Source organism: Wyeomyia smithii, chromosome 3 (genome assembly GCF_029784165.1).
Source record: "Wyeomyia smithii strain HCP4-BCI-WySm-NY-G18 chromosome 3, ASM2978416v1, whole genome shotgun sequence".
Classification (NCBI taxonomy): Eukaryota; Metazoa; Arthropoda; class Insecta; order Diptera; family Culicidae; genus Wyeomyia; species Wyeomyia smithii.
The window spans coordinates 115,174,373-115,194,438 of record NC_073696.1 but is presented as its reverse complement, the minus strand read 5'-3'; the positions used below and the strand labels follow the sequence as shown (position 1 = coordinate 115,194,438).

General features: G+C 41.4%; 2 protein-coding genes across 3 annotated transcripts in view; one reads left to right on the top strand and one right to left on the bottom strand.

Moving 5' to 3' along the window:
- Window positions 1–7,982: 7,982 nt before the first annotated feature.
- Window positions 7,983–10,625, bottom strand: LOC129733031 (dynein regulatory complex subunit 3-like). The gene is made up of 7 exons (XM_055694577.1): window positions 10,346–10,625; window positions 9,828–10,290; window positions 9,557–9,766; window positions 9,360–9,500; window positions 8,867–9,293; window positions 8,668–8,807; window positions 7,983–8,604 (listed from the first exon to the last, which is right to left on the bottom strand). Exons 1-7 carry the CDS (start codon window positions 10,614–10,616, stop codon window positions 8,427–8,429), a joined length of 1,830 nt encoding a protein of 609 aa, XP_055550552.1. The 5' UTR covers window positions 10,617–10,625; the 3' UTR covers window positions 7,983–8,426.
- A 1,775-nt stretch (window positions 10,626–12,400) lies between these two features.
- Window positions 12,401–20,066, top strand: part of LOC129733030 (uncharacterized) — a 41,949-nt gene continuing 34,283 nt past the window's right edge. For both annotated transcript variants that reach the window (XM_055694576.1, XM_055694575.1), the window contains exon 1: window positions 12,401–12,942. The gene's annotated coding sequence lies outside the window, so the exon portion shown is untranslated. The remainder of the gene's footprint in view (window positions 12,943–20,066) is intronic.

Here is a 20,066-nt window from a genome sequence, read left to right as displayed (position 1 = left end):
CAAGATCGATGCTAAAGAGTGCGATAAAGGCCAGCAAGAGGGCCTGCTTCGATAGGCTATGTGCGAGTGCCAATACAAATCCGTGGGGTGACGCCTACAGGATCGTAATGGCCAAGACTAAAGGCGCGCTGGCGCCTGCAGAGCGATCACCAGCGATGCTGGAGCGTATCATCGAGGGACTCTTTCCACGCCACGAGCCAAGTCCTTGGCCTCCGGCGGTCGAGTCTCACGTCCGACGTTCCAGTATCTCAGACATAGACCAGAGATGGTCGGCCAACCTGCCGAGCATCCAATCCGTGAGCGACGACAGCCGTGTCGAGGCAGGGGAGGAGGCAAGGGTTACGAACGAGGAACTCATCGTGATCGCCAAATCCCTAAAGGTGAGCAAGGCACCGGGACCGGATGGTATCCCTAACCTGGCGATCAGGCTGGCGATAAAAACGGCCCCCGGGCTGTTCAGGGCAGTCATGCAGAGGTGCCTGGATGACTGTCTCTTTCCGGACAGATGGAAGCGGCAGAGACTGGTCTTATTGCCGAAGGCTGGCAAACCGCCAGGGGACCCATCGGCATATAGGCCAATCTGCCTGCTGGACACCGCGGGCAAGGTGCTTGAGAGGATCATCCTCAACAGACTGGTGAGGTACACGGAGGGTGTACACGGTCTGGCAAGTAACCAGTTCGGCTTCCGGAAGGGCAGGTCCACGCTGGACGCAATCTCTTCCGTCATCAAGACGGCGGAGGTAGCAATCCAGCGCAAGAGAAGGGGAATACGCTACTGCGCAATCGTCACGCTCGACGTGAAGAATGCGTTCAATAGTGCCAGTTGGGACTCCATAGCGCTCGCGCTCAGGAGCATCCATGTACCGGTGTCGCTGTACAAGATTCTGGAAAATTATTTCCAGAATCGAGTACTTGTTTACGACACAGAGGAGGGTCAGAAGTGCGTCCCAATTACCGCAGGAGTTCCGCAAGGTTCTATCCTGGGCCCGGTGTTGTGGAATGTCATGTATGACGGAGTGTTAAAACTCAAGTTCCCTGTAGGGGTTGTGATCGTCGGCTTTGCAGACGACATAACGCTGGAGGTTTACGGCGAGTCTATCGAGGAGGTCGAGTTGACGGCCGCGCACTGTATACGCAAGGTCGAGGACTGGATGCGCTCCAGGAAACTGGAGCTCGCGCATCATAAGACGGAGGTCATGGTTGTGAACAACCGTAAATCGGAGCAACAGGCGGTGGTCAGAGTCGGAGACTGCACCATCACCTCGAAGCGATCCCTGAAGCTCTTGGGGGTTATGGTGGACGACAAGCTCACGTTCGGGAGTCACGTCGACTATGCCTGTAAGAGGGCCTCATCGGCTATTGCAGCACTATCTCGTATGATGTCCAATAGCTCAGCGGTTTATGGCAGCAAGCGAAGACTTCTTGCCAGCGTGGTTTCGTCCATACTTAGGTATGGTGGGCCAGTGTGGTCCAGAGCGCTAGGTACTAACAGTTACCGTGGCAAACTGGAAAGTACCTACAGGCTCATGTGCCTGAGAGTTGCGAGTGCGTATCGTACGGTGTCATACGATGCAATCTGTGTCTTGTCCGGCATGATGCCTATCAGCATCGCCATCAAGGAGGACAGAGATTGTTTCGACCAACGTGACACAAGGGGCATACGAGGTACCAGAAGGTCATTCTCGATGCTCCGTTGGCAGAGGGAATGGTCTAACTCCACAAAGGGCAGATGGACGCACCGACTCATACCGGAGATATCCGGCTGGGTCGGGAGACGACATGGCGAAGTGAACTTCCACCTGACACAAATCCTGTCAGGCCATGGTTGTTTCAAGCAATATCTGCACAGGTTCGGACACGCGGTGTCCCCCATGTGTCCCGAGTGCGTGGAGGAGGAGGAGACTGCTGAGCACGTCTTCTTCGTATGCCCCCGTTTCGTAAGAGCGAGGAGCAACATGATGGCTGTGAGCGGGCCTGGCACTACTCCGGACAATCTAGTCCGGAGGATGTGCGACGACCCGGACATCTGGAACGCGGTCTGTGCGGCCGCCTCTCAGATTGTTCTGGAGCTGCAACGTGTGTGACGGGTCAACCACCAACACGCAAGTGGTAGCTAATTACCAGTCTCCAGGTAGTTAGCTAGGAGGTTATAAGAGTAAAGAGGGTGCATCACGCACAAAAGCCACTTCCCGACGTAATACTTAACCGTCGTTCCGGGAAGACCAGGGCTGGAGACTGGAGGGGTTTTAGTGGGTCGGGACAGGGATAAGTAGGTGTCTGGGGGAGTGTAACTACCCCAGCATCTCTCCCCTAGTCTCATCCCCACACCCTGAGTTCTCTTCTCAGGTGTCTGTTTGCAGATTTCCCCGCCACCTTTAAAAAAAAAAAAAAAAAAAAAAGGCACCTACTGATCCCTGTCCCGACCCACTAAAACCCCTCCAGTCTCCAGCCCTGGTCTTCTCGGAACGACGGTGTATTACGTCGGGGAGTGGCTTTTGTGCGTGATGCACCCTCTTTACTCTTATAACCTCCTAGCTAACTACCTGGAGACTGGTAATTAGCTACCACTGGCGTGTTGGTGGTTGACCCGCCACACACGTTGCAGCTCCAGGACAATCTGAGAGGCAGCCGCACAGACCGCGTTCCAGATGTCCGGGTCGTCGCACATCCTCCGGACTAGATTGTCCGGAGTAGTGCCGAACCCGCTCACAGCCATCATGTCGTTCCTCGCTCTTACGAAACGGGGGCATACGAAAAAGACATGCTCAGCAGTCTTCTTATCCTCCACGCACTCGGGACACATGGGGGACCCCGCGTGTCCGAACCTGTGTAGATCTTGCCTGAAACAACCATGGCCTGACAGGATTTGTGTCAGATAGAAGTTCACTTCACAATGTCGTCTCCCGACCCAGCCGGATATCTCCGGTATGAGTCGGTGCGTCCATCTGCCCTTTGTGGAGTTGGACCATTCCCGCTGCCAGCGGAGCATCGAGAATGACCTTCTGGTACCTCGTATGCCCCTTGTGTCACGTTGGTCGAAACACTCTCTGTCCTCCTTGATGGCGATTCTGATAGGCATCATGCCGGACAAGACACAGATTGCATCGTATGACACCGTACGATACGCACTCGCAACTCTCAGGCACATGAGCCTGTAGGTACTTTCCAGTTTACCACGGTAACTGTTAGTACCTAGCGCTCTGGACCACACTGGCCCACCATACCTAAGTATGGACGAAAGCAAGCTGGCAAGAAGTCTTCGCTTGCTGCCATAAACCGCTGAGCTATTGGACATCGTACGAGATAATGCTGCAATAGCCGATGAGGCCCTCTGACAGGCATAGTCGACGTGACTCCCGAACGTGAGCTTGTCGTCCACCATAACCCCTAAGAGCTTCAGGGATCGCTTCGAGGTGATGGTGCAGTCTCCGGCTATGACCACCGCCTGTCGCTCCGATTTACGGTTGTTCACAACCGTGACCTCCGTCTTATGATGCGCGAGCTCCAGTTTCCTAGAGCGCATCCAGTCCTCGACCTTGCGTATACAGTGCGCGGCCGTCAACTCGACCTCCTCGATAGACTCGCCGTAAACCTCCAGCGTTATGTCGTCTGCAAAGCCGACGATCACAACCCTGACAGGGAACTTGAGTTTCAACACTCCGTCATACATGACATTCCACAACACCGGACCCAGGATAGAACCTTGCGGAACTCCTGCGGTAATTGGGACGCACTTCTGACCTTCCTCCGTGTCGTAAACAAGTATTCGATTCTGGAAATAATTTTCCAGAATCTTGTAGAGCGACACTGGTATATGGATGCTCCTGAGCGCGAGCGCTATGGAGTCCCAACTGGCACTATTGTGCGCATTTTTCACGTCGAGCGTAACGATTGCGCAGTAGCGTATTCCCCTTCTCTTGCGCTGGATTGCAACCTCCGCCGTCTTGATGATGGAAGAGATTGCATCCTGCGTGGACCTGCCCTTCCGGAAGCCGAACTGGTTACTTGCCAGACCGTGTACACCCTCCGTGTACCTCACCAGTCTGTTGAGGATGATCCTCTCAAGCACCTTGCCCGCGGTGTCCAGCAGGCAGATAGGCCTATGACTGCCCTGAACAGCCCGGGGGCCGTTTTTATCGCCAGCCTGATCGCCAGGTTAGGGATACCATCCGGTCCCGGTGCATTGCTCACCTTTAGGGATTTGGCGATCACGATGAGTTCCTCATTCGTAACCCTTGCCTCCTCCCCTGCCTCGACACGGCTGTCGTCGCTCACGGATTGGATGCTCGGCAGGTTGGCCGACCATCCCTGGTCTATGTCTGAGATACTGGAACGTCGGACGTGAGACTCGAGCGCCGTAGGCCAAGGACTTGGCTCGTGGCGCGGAAAGAGTCCCTCGATGATACGCTCCAGCATCGCTGGTGATCGCTCTGCAGGCGCCAGCGCGCCTTTAGTCTTGGCCATTACGATCCTGTGGGCGTCACCCCACGGATTTGTATTGGCATTTGCACATAGCCTATCGAAGCAGGCCCTCTTGCTGGCCTTTATCGCACTCTTTAGCATCGATCTTGCCGAACTGAATGCTGCGCGGCGCTCTGTCCTCTCTTCTTCGTTTCGCGTACGCTGCATCCTCCGTCTTGCACGAAGGCACGCACTGCGAAGGTCAGCTATCACGTCCGTCCACCAGTAAACCGGTGGCTTCCCATTCTTAGGTTGGCGAGTCCTAGGCATGGTGGCGTCGCACGCCCCAATAGTTCGCTTAAACCGGCTCAAACGCAATCAAGTTCGCGGCTATTATAAAGAGTTTTTTTTCCTGTATGGACCCCCTCAATGCGACCAGAATAGTTGACCTATTGGGAGATATGCCCGGGTGTCTGCTGTATCCTGCACTTCTGTTATTAGCTATACCGCTATTTAGAAAGTGGCATGCTTATTATCATTTTATCCCTGTTTATGTGTTAAGATTTTACCCTTCCTTTTACACACTGACTTGCTATACTATACCAAGCCTCGTTCCTTCTGCCAAATATCACCAATTGTAATTCCCTGGAGAAGTTTCGTTGGCTCCCTTCTGGTCAGTTTATTATGAGAAGGACTTATTTTGTTCAGAGAAAGCACACCAAGGTATTATAATAAAATGAACCTAACCTTAAGATCTTTGTGACAACGAATGGCCAGATTCTACTAGGATTCGAACCTACGACCATCCGCTTTGTTAATCGGACTCTGTAAAATTGCGGCCACGTAGCTCCCTTAAAGAGCTCTTGGAGTTGGCATTCATATTTCTTGGTTGTGAAGCGACCCTTTTTCACTCATCCCACGTAAGATTCATGGCAACAAACGTGTATTGCCTGAAAATAAATTTGCTCCGATCATTGACCACAGAAGAATTAAATTGCATTCGGAACATTTCTGTTTTTATAGTCAAACTTTACATCCAGGTACATTTCCGATGTACGAAGCCTATTCAATGTACTAATCGAGAATTTTCTACATGATTCTTTCGCATGTGCCGAGATCAATAAAGTAGTTTCAGACGCTGTAACTGAAATGATGAAGAATCACTTGTGGTATTTTATCCCAGGATAAGTTGGATTGGCTCTTTTAGACCCAGATGTCCCGCTTGAAATCAAACGAAAAATGATCAGGCGATTGAAAGCCAGGGATCCTATTGTAGTTATTGTCGAGTATCTCAAGCATTAAAATCCTGAACAGTTACCAGTATGTGGTCCCTTCTCGTTTCATACAAAACCGATGCTTTTTTCCGAGTTTTGAACTTAATATTGATTTTTTAGACCATAACCCAGCTAAGAGAAAAATAATGAGCAAACTTCTGTCAAAAAATTACTCGATGTAAATTATGAAAGATTATACCATTGTTTTAATACATAATGGAGACGAACTTAAGTTTATATTGCATGTTGTTGATTCATTCCGAAAAAATATCCATCTCATTCAAAATTCTCACTTATCAACAAATATCAAAAGTTATAGAAAATTTTTTAACTTAAATTAGAATAATAAAATTATTATTTTATAAAAATATAAGCATATTTAAATACCTTTAGCGAAAGATATATGTTGGAGAAATTAAAAAAACCGTACAATTTTTATGTAAATCTAAATTTCTAAAATATGAACGCTTTGTGGGTCTATTAAATAAACTCCGATCAACTTCAAATTTTCGTGGCTTTTTATAGTGGTCAAAAGGAAACTTTTTCAGCCCGGAGCTCATTAAGATCGATAGTTTCAAAAACGGCCATTTTAAATTTGGCCACTCTACTACTCATCAGTTACTTAGAGTAACTAATATGATTCATACTAATAAAACTGAAGGTTATTCCACTGGAGCAACTCTTTTAGACATAGAAAAAGCATTCGACAGTGTTTGGCATAAAGGTTCGATAGCTAAAATGTCAAATTTCCGTTTTCCTTTTTATATCACAAAAATGATATAAAGTTACTTGACAGACCGCGCTTTTCAGGTTAACTATTTAAATAGTAAATCTGATAGATTGCCTGTTAGAGCTGGGGTACCTCATGGAAGTATCTTGGGCCCAGTCTTATATAATTTTCTTTTCTGATCTTCCTGATTTACCACCAGGATGTGAGAAATCTCTGTTTTGTGACGATACAAGCATTTCCGTAAAAGGAAAAAGCCTTCATATCATATGCAGTTGGCTGCAAAAAAGTCTAGATATATTTTTCTCATATTTGCAGAAATGGTAGATTTCTCCTAATGCATCAAAAACGCAATTAATTATTTTTCCTCATGAACCAAAAGCTTCTTTTTTCAAACCCACCAATGACATGATTCCGTTAAGATGAACGGTGCAATCTTAAGTTGGTCTGATCAAGTTAAATATTTAGGGCTAATTTATGATAAATATCTTACCTTCAAGGAGCACACTGAGGATATCCAAACAAAGTGCAATAAATATATAAAATGTTTGTATCCTCTTATCAACAGAAATTCTAGACTTTGTCCCAAGAATAAACTGTTAATTTACAAACAAATATTTAGACCAGTAATGTTATATGCAGTCCCCATCTGGACAAGTAGTTGTACAACCAGAAAGAAGATTCTTCAAAGGATTCAGAACAAACTTCTGAAAATGATATTGAAGCGTCCTCGCTGGTTTAGCACGAATGAACTACACAGGCTTACTAATGTGGAATCATTAGAAAATATGTCAAACCACATTATCAATAAGTTCCGACAAAAATCGTTGCAATTCTTAATTACGACGATAAGCTCACTTAATAGTCAGTAAGATAGGTGTAAGATTAGATTAAGGTTTAATTTTAAATTCCTTTAATTTTTTTCTTGACAAGTAGCTTTACAATTTTCCTACAATTATATTCACTTATCAGCGGAAGCAATTACAATCTTTTAATGAAATAATGCCTAAAATATATGTAATAGTGTTGATATGTCACCCTTTGTGGAAGAACACACAATAAAAATGCTGAATAAATCCAATTAGTAAATAATTATTGAATTATATTAAATTATTAGTAAATAATTATTAAAAAAAAGAGCTCGAAATAATCAAATTTGAAGTTTGATCACACCAAAGTGAAAGCTGCCGTAAATTGGTGTACCCCGATTTAGCTCTTTCAATCGTAATTGAACATTTTATGAGAATAGTTTTATGTTATCATAATACAGGCAAAATTTGCTCAGTTTTTTTCAACTTTTATAAAGCTGTGACGTATGAATAACGTTTTGTGACATTTTACATACAGTTGTCTTCACTATACAAATACGTATATAATATTTTAATAAAACAATATTAAAGTTGTAGCTATGGACACATTTATATAAAGTTTCCAAGAAGCAGGTAAAATTTTAGTTCATGTGTTTAATTTTTAAATTTTTAATCTTATGTTTTGTATGATACTATTATACTATCATAACAAGTATTCGAAAGTAATTTTCTTTTGCATTGTTGAGTAACAAATGTATCTTTATTCGTACTGATTAAACAAGAAAGTATTTTTGTTTTTTTTTTCTAAATCTGTTTTGGTGATAAATGTACTCGGTGTTTTGACCGTAATGGGTATAAATGATGAATTCGTTCAAAAAAATTACTAAGTCTTGACAAACATAGACGTAAAATTTGTTACGAAGTTTAGTCTTAATGTATAACATTTCCTATGATATGAAAAAAGGACACCAGTAAGGAGCATTCGATAATACATCGTCCGACCATCATGAGTCCAGTATTTAATCAAGCGAATATTAATCAAACTAATAAACAATTATACGCAATAAAAATTTCTCTATTCTATTACAGAAGGCACTCATAGCTCCTGTTACATGTATTCCTTTAGAGTGATCAAAATATATTTACTTATGACTCATTTTGTAAAATTATTTACCAGTTGATAGTGGTCGATTTGACGTAAGTTTCGTGAAAAATTCAGTCTTTTTCATTCGCTGAAGAGGCATCGATTGAGAACTGTACTTTCGATAATATTCGTTTCTTATCTTCTTGGGTGGGAATAAAGTCTTCAATCAACGCGTAGAATGCTTGGCGGTGATGATCTAGAAAGTACGTTATTTCCAGTACTTTCGCACGGTTTCGTTTTGTTTCCGAGCTACGGTAAAAACATGTTCTCATACCTGTACGACTATTTGTGCCAGATGTGGCAAACACTTACTTTTGAATTTCATCACAAAGATCCCGGGCCCAATTACGACTTCGACTTATTAGTTTATCTTCTCGAGCATCGATCAGCTGCATATGCTGGTCTCGCATTCCAGCCGCTAAATTGGGTATCACGTCTTTATCTTCCAGTGCCTGAAATGAAAGTAGCAGACAAAGGTAGTTTCGAGGCGAGGTAATTGCCATTTGTTTACCTCTTTCAAAGCCGATGGAATCGCTGCAGCATGACCGGATGCAGCCTGGAAGGTCACAAACTGCTGTACAGCCTCCACAAGTCCATCACCAAAGTTTATTTCGGCTTCACGTAGCAGCACAAATTGAGCTTGAGCTTTTTCTATGAACTCATTCGTCATTTCTTTGATTGTGTTTTCAAAGTTTGAATTTCCCTCCTCTGTACGTTCGAACAACTGCATTTCGATGTTCATTAGCGTATGCCAAGAGTCCTCGAAGACCGTGTTGAACTCGTCTTTGGCAACCTCGAGCTCGTCGATCAGCGGGTGGAATTCGTGGGGTAGCAAATGCATATCGGGCCGTTTATGGGCATCCTGGTCCAGGTTGGTCACGATCTCCTTCACCTTAGGACACAAACGGTTGTACACATCTAAAAAGTGGTTGATGATGCTGCCCGGTGCAAATGGAATTAGATAAGTTCGCTTAAGGTAAACGTACTTGAGTGCATGTGCTTACTCTTGACCAAGTTTCTGAGCTTTCTTTCGTTCAGCATCAATGCAGCTATTGTATAGTTTGATTTCTTTCTGACGTCGTTCGTATTGCTCCAAGCCGATTTTATAGATTTGCTGAGTGAGATTGTAAGCTTCGGCGTTATATCTGTAAATGAAGAATATATGTAAACACTCGGGTTCCGGGTGAAGCTAATATTATACTCCGTTTTCAACTCAATTGCGTCGTCACCGATGGCTAGCAGAGCTTCTCCGTCTGGATCGCCAACGAATAGTGATTCGAACAGCTGATGACCATTCATATGCTCAACAAAGCTTTTCGAAAGATATATTTCATCAGCTTTTTCTTTGGCTAGACGGCTTCGTTCAATTATTTCGAATTTCTCCTGTTCCAGAATATCTTGTAATTCTCGCCTGCAGATAGTAAACAATATTATAAAAATCGCGCGATTTTCAAATTAAAATATATGTTTACGTAAATTGCTCTTTTCCTGCTTCTCGTTCCTCGGGTTTTAGTAAAATATACTGATAGTACTTCAGCTGTGGCAATAATATAGCCACGTACAGTCTCAACGGTTTGGTCATGTCATTTGCTATCGGATTATCGGCTAGATTTAATGAGCGCAGATCTTTGAGAAACCGCAATCGTTCTATGCCATTCAGTGTATTGATAATATTTTTCCCGGCACTTAATATAACCAACTTTTCCAAATGGTCAAGATTTTCTAACTTCGATATACGATTACCGTAGAACGACAACGTCCGGATTTCTGTCAGTTGGTCAAGATTTTCAATCTTTTCGATAAAATTGAACGACAGGTTTAATTCTTTCAGTTTAGTTAGCTGGTGTAGGTTTTCAATTTTATCAATTTTATTGAATGCCAATGAAAGTACTTCCAGGTTCTTCAGTACCCAAAGATGGTCAATCTTGAGAATATCTGTAAACAGTGTGAATATAATAATTTGTTTATTGAGGCGTTTACTTTTACGTACTTTGAAATTCAAGTCGAATCACCGTGATACACCACAGATCTACTTGGTCTAGCCGAGCCAAACGCCCTGCTTCCCCTTTGTGACCTTGCTCTACAATTGCTTTTGTGAGCATACCATTGCTTATAACGCCGGGTTCCTGGTCTTTGTGAATCGATTCTTCGGCGGAAAGACTTTTGGACATTTTACACTGTTTTGAAATGATTTTAAAAATATAACCAAATGCAACCTTCACCAAGCAGTGGTAAATGATTAATAAATAAACAACACGCATTCGTGGTTACCGGTGGTAACCGTTCCGGTATCAACGAATCATTCAGGTACCTACGATATTGCAATGGTAGCCCGGGTAGCCCAGCATTTCTAAACACAAAAGTTGGGAATTAGCGCAACTTTTGAATAAGTTTCAAATTTGAATAAACGAATGTGTCTCTGTAATGATATATAATCTCTGTAATGATATATAATCTTGCTTTTTCGTGTTTTGATCAACGAAAATCACACAAGTAACAAAATGTTTACCAGTTCTAATATCGCCTCACATTAATTAGGTATGTTGATGTTTCGTATGTTTCGGGTTCTAAAACAAATTCTAAACAATTTTTTTGCCCAGAAAACCACCTCACTTTTAACTTTGCCAGTACATACAAATATAAGTTTTAATAAGTTTTTTTTTCCAATTCGAAATCCAATCATTCGAGTTGATCTTATCTTTTTCAATGATGCGCGGATAAAACGAATATTTGTACGAGTAACTCTCATCAGTATATCGACATAATTAGATTAAAAAATTAAGAATATTTAATCTCTGCGCGAAAATAATGAGTTTCGATTGCTTCTCAGTACCCATGTGGAATAGTCGAAATTGAGTTAGGTACTTTATTATAAAACAGATATGAATAAAACAACGGTCGATCAAAAAACGTCTGAGCTGTCTAGCATGTCACAGCTCTATATATTCTTTAGAACAAGAGTTATTAGAACAACAATAAGTTCCATGGCACGCATGTCGAGATAAAATTGCCTTTCTTATGATGTTCAATCGTTGCTGAACTTTCGTCATGATCGGTCGAAGTGCCGTAATGTTTTTGAAGTGTTAGGCTACTGACATACTGAGGCGTCAAATGAAGCGAAGCAAGAAGCGTCGCAAAAACGTCCGAGCTACTTCTTCAAACGTCTATATGAAACGCTTAAACCGGTCATACTGGAGCGGCAAAGACGCGTCGATAGAGGCGGCGAAACAGAACGAGTAGTGTTTTGACGCGCGTATATGTACGCGGTAATACCATATTCAGACTAAATCTTTTATCGCCAGGTGCTTTATATTTGCTTTGTTTTGGTTTGGTAATTTAAAAAAGCAAATAAAATACATTTTCGTTTAGAAAATGTTAAAATGTTTAGAAGAGGGTTGTGCAGTAAATCCATGTTCAGACTAAACCTGATATCGCCAGGTACTTAATATTTGCTTTATTTTGGTCTTAAATCTTAAAAAAGAAAAAAAGTAGGATAGAAAATACTATCGGGAAAAATTTTCAGGTCGTCGGGAAAATAGCACTGATATTATTGATTGATATTGTTGAGTTTTGATTCGAATGGCCAGAAATTTAGCATGCTGAACTTCTTTGGTCGCGAAAATGCAAGCCGCTGAGTAACTAGCTGTGCTCACATGGGTTATTGAAATCCTAACAGATATTATAAACTAGTTGAACGTTGCTCGGGGTCAACGGGTTTAAAATTCAGAATAATTTCTTATATTTTTTACTACGTCTGTAGCGCAACTCACTTCAGTAATATTATTTTATTTCATGAAAAAATCTCTATGTTTACTAAAACGTAATTTCCCGTGCTTGAAGAAGCAAAAAAATCTTCATTGGACGAATTCATATTTCCTTCAAACAAGACCGCTACTGGAATCTAGGAATATGACAACATAACGCATTTGCGACGCTCGCTCCAGTATGTCATAGGAAGCTTCACCCAACGCTTCTGTTTATTCCGCTTCTCAAACGCTCAACGCTTCGCTTCATTTGACGCCTCAGTATGACAGTAGCCTTAGGTGCTGTGTTTATTGTTTAAATTTATCCTTGAGTTTAAGAAAATGCCCCACACAAACTCGTTGTTATTGTTGCTTTTAATTTTCGGAGCAAGAAATATCCAGTGCTAGTCCTAAAGGACTCCTGCATGAACGAAGCGGTGTTATAAAACAACGGAATTACAGCACGTTACCGGGGCAACCGGTAAACAAAACAGGAACGCTGGCGGCGATTCTGTTTTTCATTCGTCTATTGGTGAGGATTGTGCGATTGGTTCCACATGTCCTGGACGGATTTACGGAATAAATTCAACGTTTTTAGGAGACATTTGTTTAACTTTCATGTTTGCTAGTTTACCAGTGCGGATTATAAGAAATGCTATCATGTGTTGATAATGTTTAAAAATCATGAGGCATGTGTGTATTTCGTTCTTTAATTTGAACCATAATCATCATTATCACCAAGATTGTTCTATAAATATCGTAGTTCAACAACGTGTTAGAAAGCAATTTTTTGATGAGAGCACACAAACTGTGTCGAAACTGTATGAAGCGGTTAGTTAATCAGGTAAATATATCATTTATCAGTTTAGATCAATCATATATTCAAATAACACACTGTCAAAAAGGTTGATTTTTGGTTGGTGATCACAGTAGAGAATCTAGATTGTTATTTCTGATACACTAGGTGCAATTACGTAGCAAACTACGATTCCATCAATAGGTAATACGAACCTCATTTACTCTTGAATTTGATCGAGAACTTTTGTATAACACGTTCGACTATGTCTCATAAACCTTAGCCTTTTGTATCAAAACCGTGCTACATGTAATTTCATTTGTGACAAAAACATTCTCAGGACACCCACAACATAAATTTCATAGAACAGTGTAGATAGAAGGAAAAAAACATGCGAAAACGAGGTCAAAAAAATCACAAGAAGGTTGTATGCAAAGCCACGACCGCAAGGTTGAAGTAGAATACTTTTACAAGAAAGATAACCTGGCTGCTTGCGTGTCAGTCATTTTTTCTAGTAAATAAACGTTGACCGTTCATTGGCAGTATTGTAATTTCTTTTTGTCTGATATTTTGAATGAAGTTCATTGGATATTTTTAAATTTTGTGCAAATGAGAAGTTGAAGTGCTGCCGAATTGTAATATGCACATTTAATACGACATCATTAAACGGGAACGGAACAAAGGCTACGGTTATGCAGAACACGAATGCCGGCGCGATGCGATTCGCCTTACCGTGGTGAAATGCACAGCTCTTTTTAAGGCGAAGTAGAGCTATACATTTCAACACATTTCGTCTTGCCGAATCGCATCGCGCCGTTATTTGCGTTCTGCATGACCGTAGCCAAACACTAAGCGACGCAAACACGTAATAATAGTCAGAGTATGCATGTAGATGAAGATAATTAACTTTGGATTATAGCGCAAAACGAGAAAATATTAACTCTTCAAATAATCATTTGTGTTCTTCAAATTTCAGTTGTTCAATTTAATATCCGATGAAATGTTTGTTTATTATCTGATGAAGCTCTTATATAGGCCAAATGATGCATTCCCAATTTACTAGGTACATAACTCTGCCGACCGTGCTTGGGAAAGCGCGGTATAACGACTAATCAGAGGTCGAATTTTGTGTTTTGACAAGGCTTAAGAGTTTTCAATAGTACAATAGTTCGAATGATAAAATTGCAATTTCATGATTTTCTAATCGATTGCTGCAAAAACGAAGGAAATCCATCGAAAACTAACCGATTTATTGGCATTTGAAATTTTTCTCACTTTTTTCAATTTTAGATTTTCATTTTACATCCCTATGTAGCCGAACTTTCTGAGAGAAGTATTCTAATTCAAAATTAAATCTTCATTAATTCATTTGTTGTCCTCTTAAGGACAATTGTTCAATTTATCATTGATAGTGAGGACTAAGGCGCACGGTCAACATAATGAGAAAGGTGTTTTCACATTGAAAACTAGACACGGCTTTACTGGAGGAAGTGTTGGCAAATGCATCTACCGCTAATACCACCGCTATCATACGAAAGCGCGTCGTTTCATGTGGGGAATATCAACAACGAAAAATGACGCGCGTCTAAGCATAACCCGAACTGTTTCGCCGTGCTGCTCCTATTTACCTTTACATCGGCCTCAGGGAAGTACCGGCTGCATCTGCATCTACCGCTGAGGCTGTCACTGTACTGCTATTGGTACTAAAAGCTACTAACTCTTCAAATAAGTGTGTTATTTGTTCTCAAAATAACAATTGTTCAATTCAAAATCGGATTTACGCAATCGCATCTCTGTAATATTACCGAAAATAATATTCTTCTGAACAAACTGATACAACTTTCCCATTAGGCCTCTGCCATAACAGATGCGAAAAGTGACGCGAACCGATTCGCTCAGCTGTAGGTTAATGTACAGCCATCAGTAGAGCTGTACATCAACCTACGGCCGAGCGAATCGGTTCGCGCCGCTTTTCGCGTCTACTACGGCAGAGGCCTTCGAGAAAGTTGCTGGCTGATGTATTCACTTCATGCAAGCCTGCTGCTGATGCTTCCCGCTACCACACTGAAACAGCATTTTAGTGAAGGGAGTGTCGTTGCATCAGCTGACCCTGCTACTATCGATGCTGATATACCCGCTGCAACAGCTACGCTATGCATAGCCATGCCACAGTTGTGGCCGCTATACGCTGGCCTAACTGCTGAGCAACTGCAACGCTATCCGTAGCCATGCCATAGTTGTGGCCGCCATTGGTATCCGCTGTACCTGAATCTGCTGGCCCTGTTGCTATCGATGGTGAGATCCGCTGAAACTGCCACGCTTATCCACAGCCATGCCACAGTTGTGGCCGCCATCCGCTATCTAAGGGAGGACTGCTGTCGTCGCTGTTCAGAACTACTATGAGCGGCTTCGACTAAAACAGGCTCTTATATAGGGATGAAAATAGGAATGAATTATTTTACGTACGAGGTGGAATGATATAACTTGAAACATATGTGTGACTTCATTCTGGTTCAGAGCGATCATTTGCTAAGCTCCACCTCTTTTTTCAGTTTCTAAAGTTTTTCCTCAGTTTCGTAGCACGGATGCACAAAAATGATTTCTTGTCGAACCGGACCGATAGCACTCTTATTGAAGCAACAAAATAACATGTTTTGTGTCGTGTTGCGCAGCTTCGTTGAAGAAAATGTTCCCGTCCCCGTGTCGCATGTAAGCAGATTATTGCGTTCAGTAGACAGTAGATAGTGTATCCAGCGAATAAACACCGATGGTGCTCTCACACACGCAACGGTTTTAACCCGTATTTTATTGCGGTTTGTAACATCAAGCGATTTCGTTTGCTCGCTGTTGCGTGTTGCATCATGTGACAACTTGGCAGCTGGGAGACGACGAAATTCTGTTTACGCCGATTGATTGAATCGTCTTCATATTAGCTCTGCATAGTCGAACTAACTGCTTTTGTGAATGCGTTCTAACAGGGCAGTTTATTATTCAATGTCGGTTATGCTGATCGCAGCGTTTGCGCTGCCCCTACAGTGGGGAGTTTACTAAATAAAGTAAAAATTAGACAACTACAACAGAATTTGATTGCATCCCGCACAGAATGTCTGCTTGTGTTGATTGCTGAAAACTATTAACCTTCAATTATTTTTTTATTTGCCTTAAAAAAAGCATTTTGCTGTTCAAAATCGGTTGCTAATTACAACCTTTGAGCTGCCCTAACATTGGGGGAATTAAGATACACGGACAACATGCACTGTGGAAGCTATTTCACATTCAGTAAATTAGACGGGTGCGACAAATTTAAATTGCTAGGATGCAACACAAAATACTTGCTTGCCTTGACAAAAATTATTAACTTTCAATGACTTGTTTATTTGCCTTCAAAAAGGCATTTTGATTTCCAAAATTGGATTTCCTGATGGCAATCTTCATGCTGCCCCAACACGGGGGGAATAATGGCTGTCTGGCGACACACGCTGAGAAAAACCGCGCTGCTCCTGAGACGTGGTGACCAACCACAGGGCTAGTGCTGCTGCTAAGGAAGGACGACTGTTGTTGTCGCTGTCTAGAACTATTATGAGCGGCTCCGGCTGAAACAGGCTCTTATATAGGCCAAATAGCATGTTTTCAATTGCAAGGTATATGATTCTGTCGACCGTGCTTGGGAAGCAAGCATATAACGACCAATCAGAGGTCGAATTTTTCGTTTTGACAAGGCTTGACTATTTTCAATAGTACAATAGTGTGAATAATAAAATTACAATTATCTTATTTTGGGAAGAATCTTAGAAGATTTTCCAATCTATTGCTGTAAAAACGAAGGAAATCCATCGAATACTAACCGATTTATTAGCATTTGAAATTGGACATATTTTTCACTTTTTTCGGTTTTAGATTTTCATTTCACATCCCTATGTAGCCGAACTTCCTGAGAGAAGTATTCTACTTCAAAACGTTTTGCTTTCAGGTGCGCCGTGCTCTTGTTTGCTAGCGGCTTGTCGGTATGTATGTGTGCTAAATAGTGGAAATTTACAATCGAAGGGTAGCAGGAACATAAAGTGCCAGTCGTCGTCAATTTTTATGCAAGGTAATAGAGTGAAAGTAGAGGGTGAAATTGCTGTCCTGGTGTTTTACGTTGGGTGGAAACTTTGTGGTTCTGACTCAGCATGTTGACCTGGAGAACGATTGAAAAACGCATTTACATAAAACTGCAACACCTTGAAAGCTTGTTCGTAATTATCGTTAGTGAATAAGGTGAGGCGAAAGGATAAAATTGATACGCAATGATCAAGAAGTTTAAGGGATAACAAAAGTTGTTTGTTTTTTCAACAACACGATGCAACATTATGTGACATTGGTGGCGAACCAGCCTGTGGCTGAAAGCCACCCTAATAAAGTAATAAAAAAAATAACATCCTAATGAAATCTGCAATTGAAGTTAAGTTGCAAAACAATACTATGCTATCAATAGTATAGAATAACGAGAATGCAAACAACAAAAATGTGGTTCATTGTTTTGAATTTCAACAAAATGTGGTTCATTGTTTTGAATTCAATAGTGCACTCAGACAAATTTGTTGCACGCCAAAAAAGTTTCAAAACAGCAATTAAAGGGTATTACCATTTCATTTTCATATATGAAATAGAAATCGCTTTAGTTTCAACAGTAAATAGATGTTTTAATTTTAACGTAACACTAATTTTATTCGAGTACATTGAGATTCAAACCATAGAAAACTATTTAAGCAGGTTAGCTTGACATTGAAATCTATTATTCTGTTCTTGAAAACGTATATGAACTCGGAAATTGGTGCAAGTTATAATTAATGCATACTCTACGATACAAGCGGTTTACAGTACGCTGTACGTCACCAGCTGCTGTATCGTAGTGTGCTTTTACGTTTGGAGGAATAACCATGATGAATGCTCAGAGCACCATTTATTTAGGTATCTTTGTTATAATAAAGAAATTAAAACCAGCTTAAAAGTCTGACTTTACCAGAATTTATATTATTGGTTTTAATAATTAAAATAAAAACTAACTTTAAGTATATTCAATATAAAAATAAAAAAATAAGAGTCGTTAAACGGTTAAGCAATGCAGGGCAACGTTTTTCTAGTTTCCGTAGAATTGGATGTCATAATTCCTTTGCTTCTTGACACCTCTCAAATACAGCGGCCGGGGTGAAGTTGTGCCATACAAGCATTCGTTTTTGTTCCTTTATATTGTAATATAAACATTTAAGCAATGAACTTATTACAAAGTACATATAAGGATATCGATTTTTTTTTCTTATGTCAGATTTCTTAGAAATGCATGAAACGTCAAGATCTGGTGTTATCTTAAAAAAGTCTCAAAAACTGATTTTTTTGAAAATTTTTAGATGTAGAATTACGTCTTACGGCAACATACATGGGATACAAATTGAAGAACAACTTATACCACAATATATCTAACTAATGGTAGCAGTGGTCATAGGCTCCTACAGGAAAAAAATGAAGAACATTGAGAGCCTCACGAAGATTGTTCACTTTCGAATGCTTGAAACTCAGTCAGTTTCCAACGGATTTCCTTCACTCTGACAGCAACCGATTGGAAAACTAGCTGTGCGTCCAATAAAAAGTGGAAAGTTCAGATTTTGTGATGCTAACTTTTGTACTATTGAAAGTGCAGAGGCTTGTTGAACCGGCAGAGCAGCAGCTAATTTTAGCACAGCAAGGCTGAGCAGCAGGTTTGCCAGATTTACGAAGTTCTCCGTTGATCTACGATTTAATTTTGCCTCTACGGATGGACAGTAGGCAGACAATTCCGTAGAGCCTACGGATTTACACAAAATAATTCTGGCATCTTTGCTGAGCAAGTGATTCATTCGATAGCAGCGTTCCACACGGACCAACCGGCGGATCGCAGCACTGCATAGCAATGCTTAACATGTTCGGAGAGAGCGTTTTGAGCTGTCCGACAGGTCAGATGCCTTTTTGGATTGCTCGTGGATTGGTCTTTGACTACCTATAGTGTATGCAGTGAGAATCTATTTGATATTCTGCCTGAGCAAGAAGCCAGCGAAATTGAAATGCTTGAAGAAAAAACCATTTAAAATCTGAAAAGATTTAAAACTGAAAAGATGTATCCATTTTTTACATACGGCACTAAGAACGCCAAGCCGTTCAAGGTCCAACTAACAATCAAGCCGGTGATGAGATCAAACGTACTTTAACAGAACAACTTGGCATAGCTCTTACCTAAGTAATTCTAATGAAACAAAAATCACGAGACGAAAACAGTCAGAGAACCAAACTTTCCGTTGTTGATTGAGGGCTCGAGAAAAAAGAGCAAAGTTTCAAATTGTTTTTAGGCGTGTAGAACCTTTTTTATTGCATAAAACTAGTAACTTTCTGAAAGTTCTGTTAATCAACAACAACAAAAAAACATGTTTGCTTATAATAAATACCAATTATTTGTGGAGTGATGGCCGTTTCTCCGAAACGCTGTTTTTTTGCAGAGGTTTGCGGTGTTTACGATTGAGGCCCACACGCAAAAGTTGGACTGTGCGTAACCACATCAATATTGCGCCTTTCTAGAGCGTCTTTGGTACTGTTTCGGAACCAGTACAACGAATATGTGTTGTTCATAACGCATTTGGTGCTCTAGCGAATGTTCAATGTATTGGAAGGGAGCTCCGTAGCCGCAAGATTACAGAGTCCGTCTGGTAAGCAGGTGGTCGTGGGTTCGAATCATAGTAGAATCAGGCCATTTGGTTGTCAAAGGACTTTAGCATGGGTTTATTCTCATGCTCCCAACCACGTACCCTTCCTTCAATCTGAATTCTACAGTATTATATTATAATTATAATGAAACTGGTGTAAGTAACGTATGAAAAGTTCTCTACAGGGAATTGTAATTAGGCGATATTGTTAGGATGGACAGAGGTATAGTAGAGCAGTAAGCTTGAAACGGAAAGGTAAAATTTACACACAAGCACGGATATGACAGATAAGCGTATCACTTACTTCAATAGTGATACTGCCAATAAAACACTTGGGCAATATCACAATAGATCTAAGCTTCGGCCTTTTGATATTTCTTGATGAGCGACGCAACTTCCGGCAGGCACTTTGTACTATACATTTCTTCGTTCACGGTCAGTCCTGAGCGAAAAAAGAGCAGC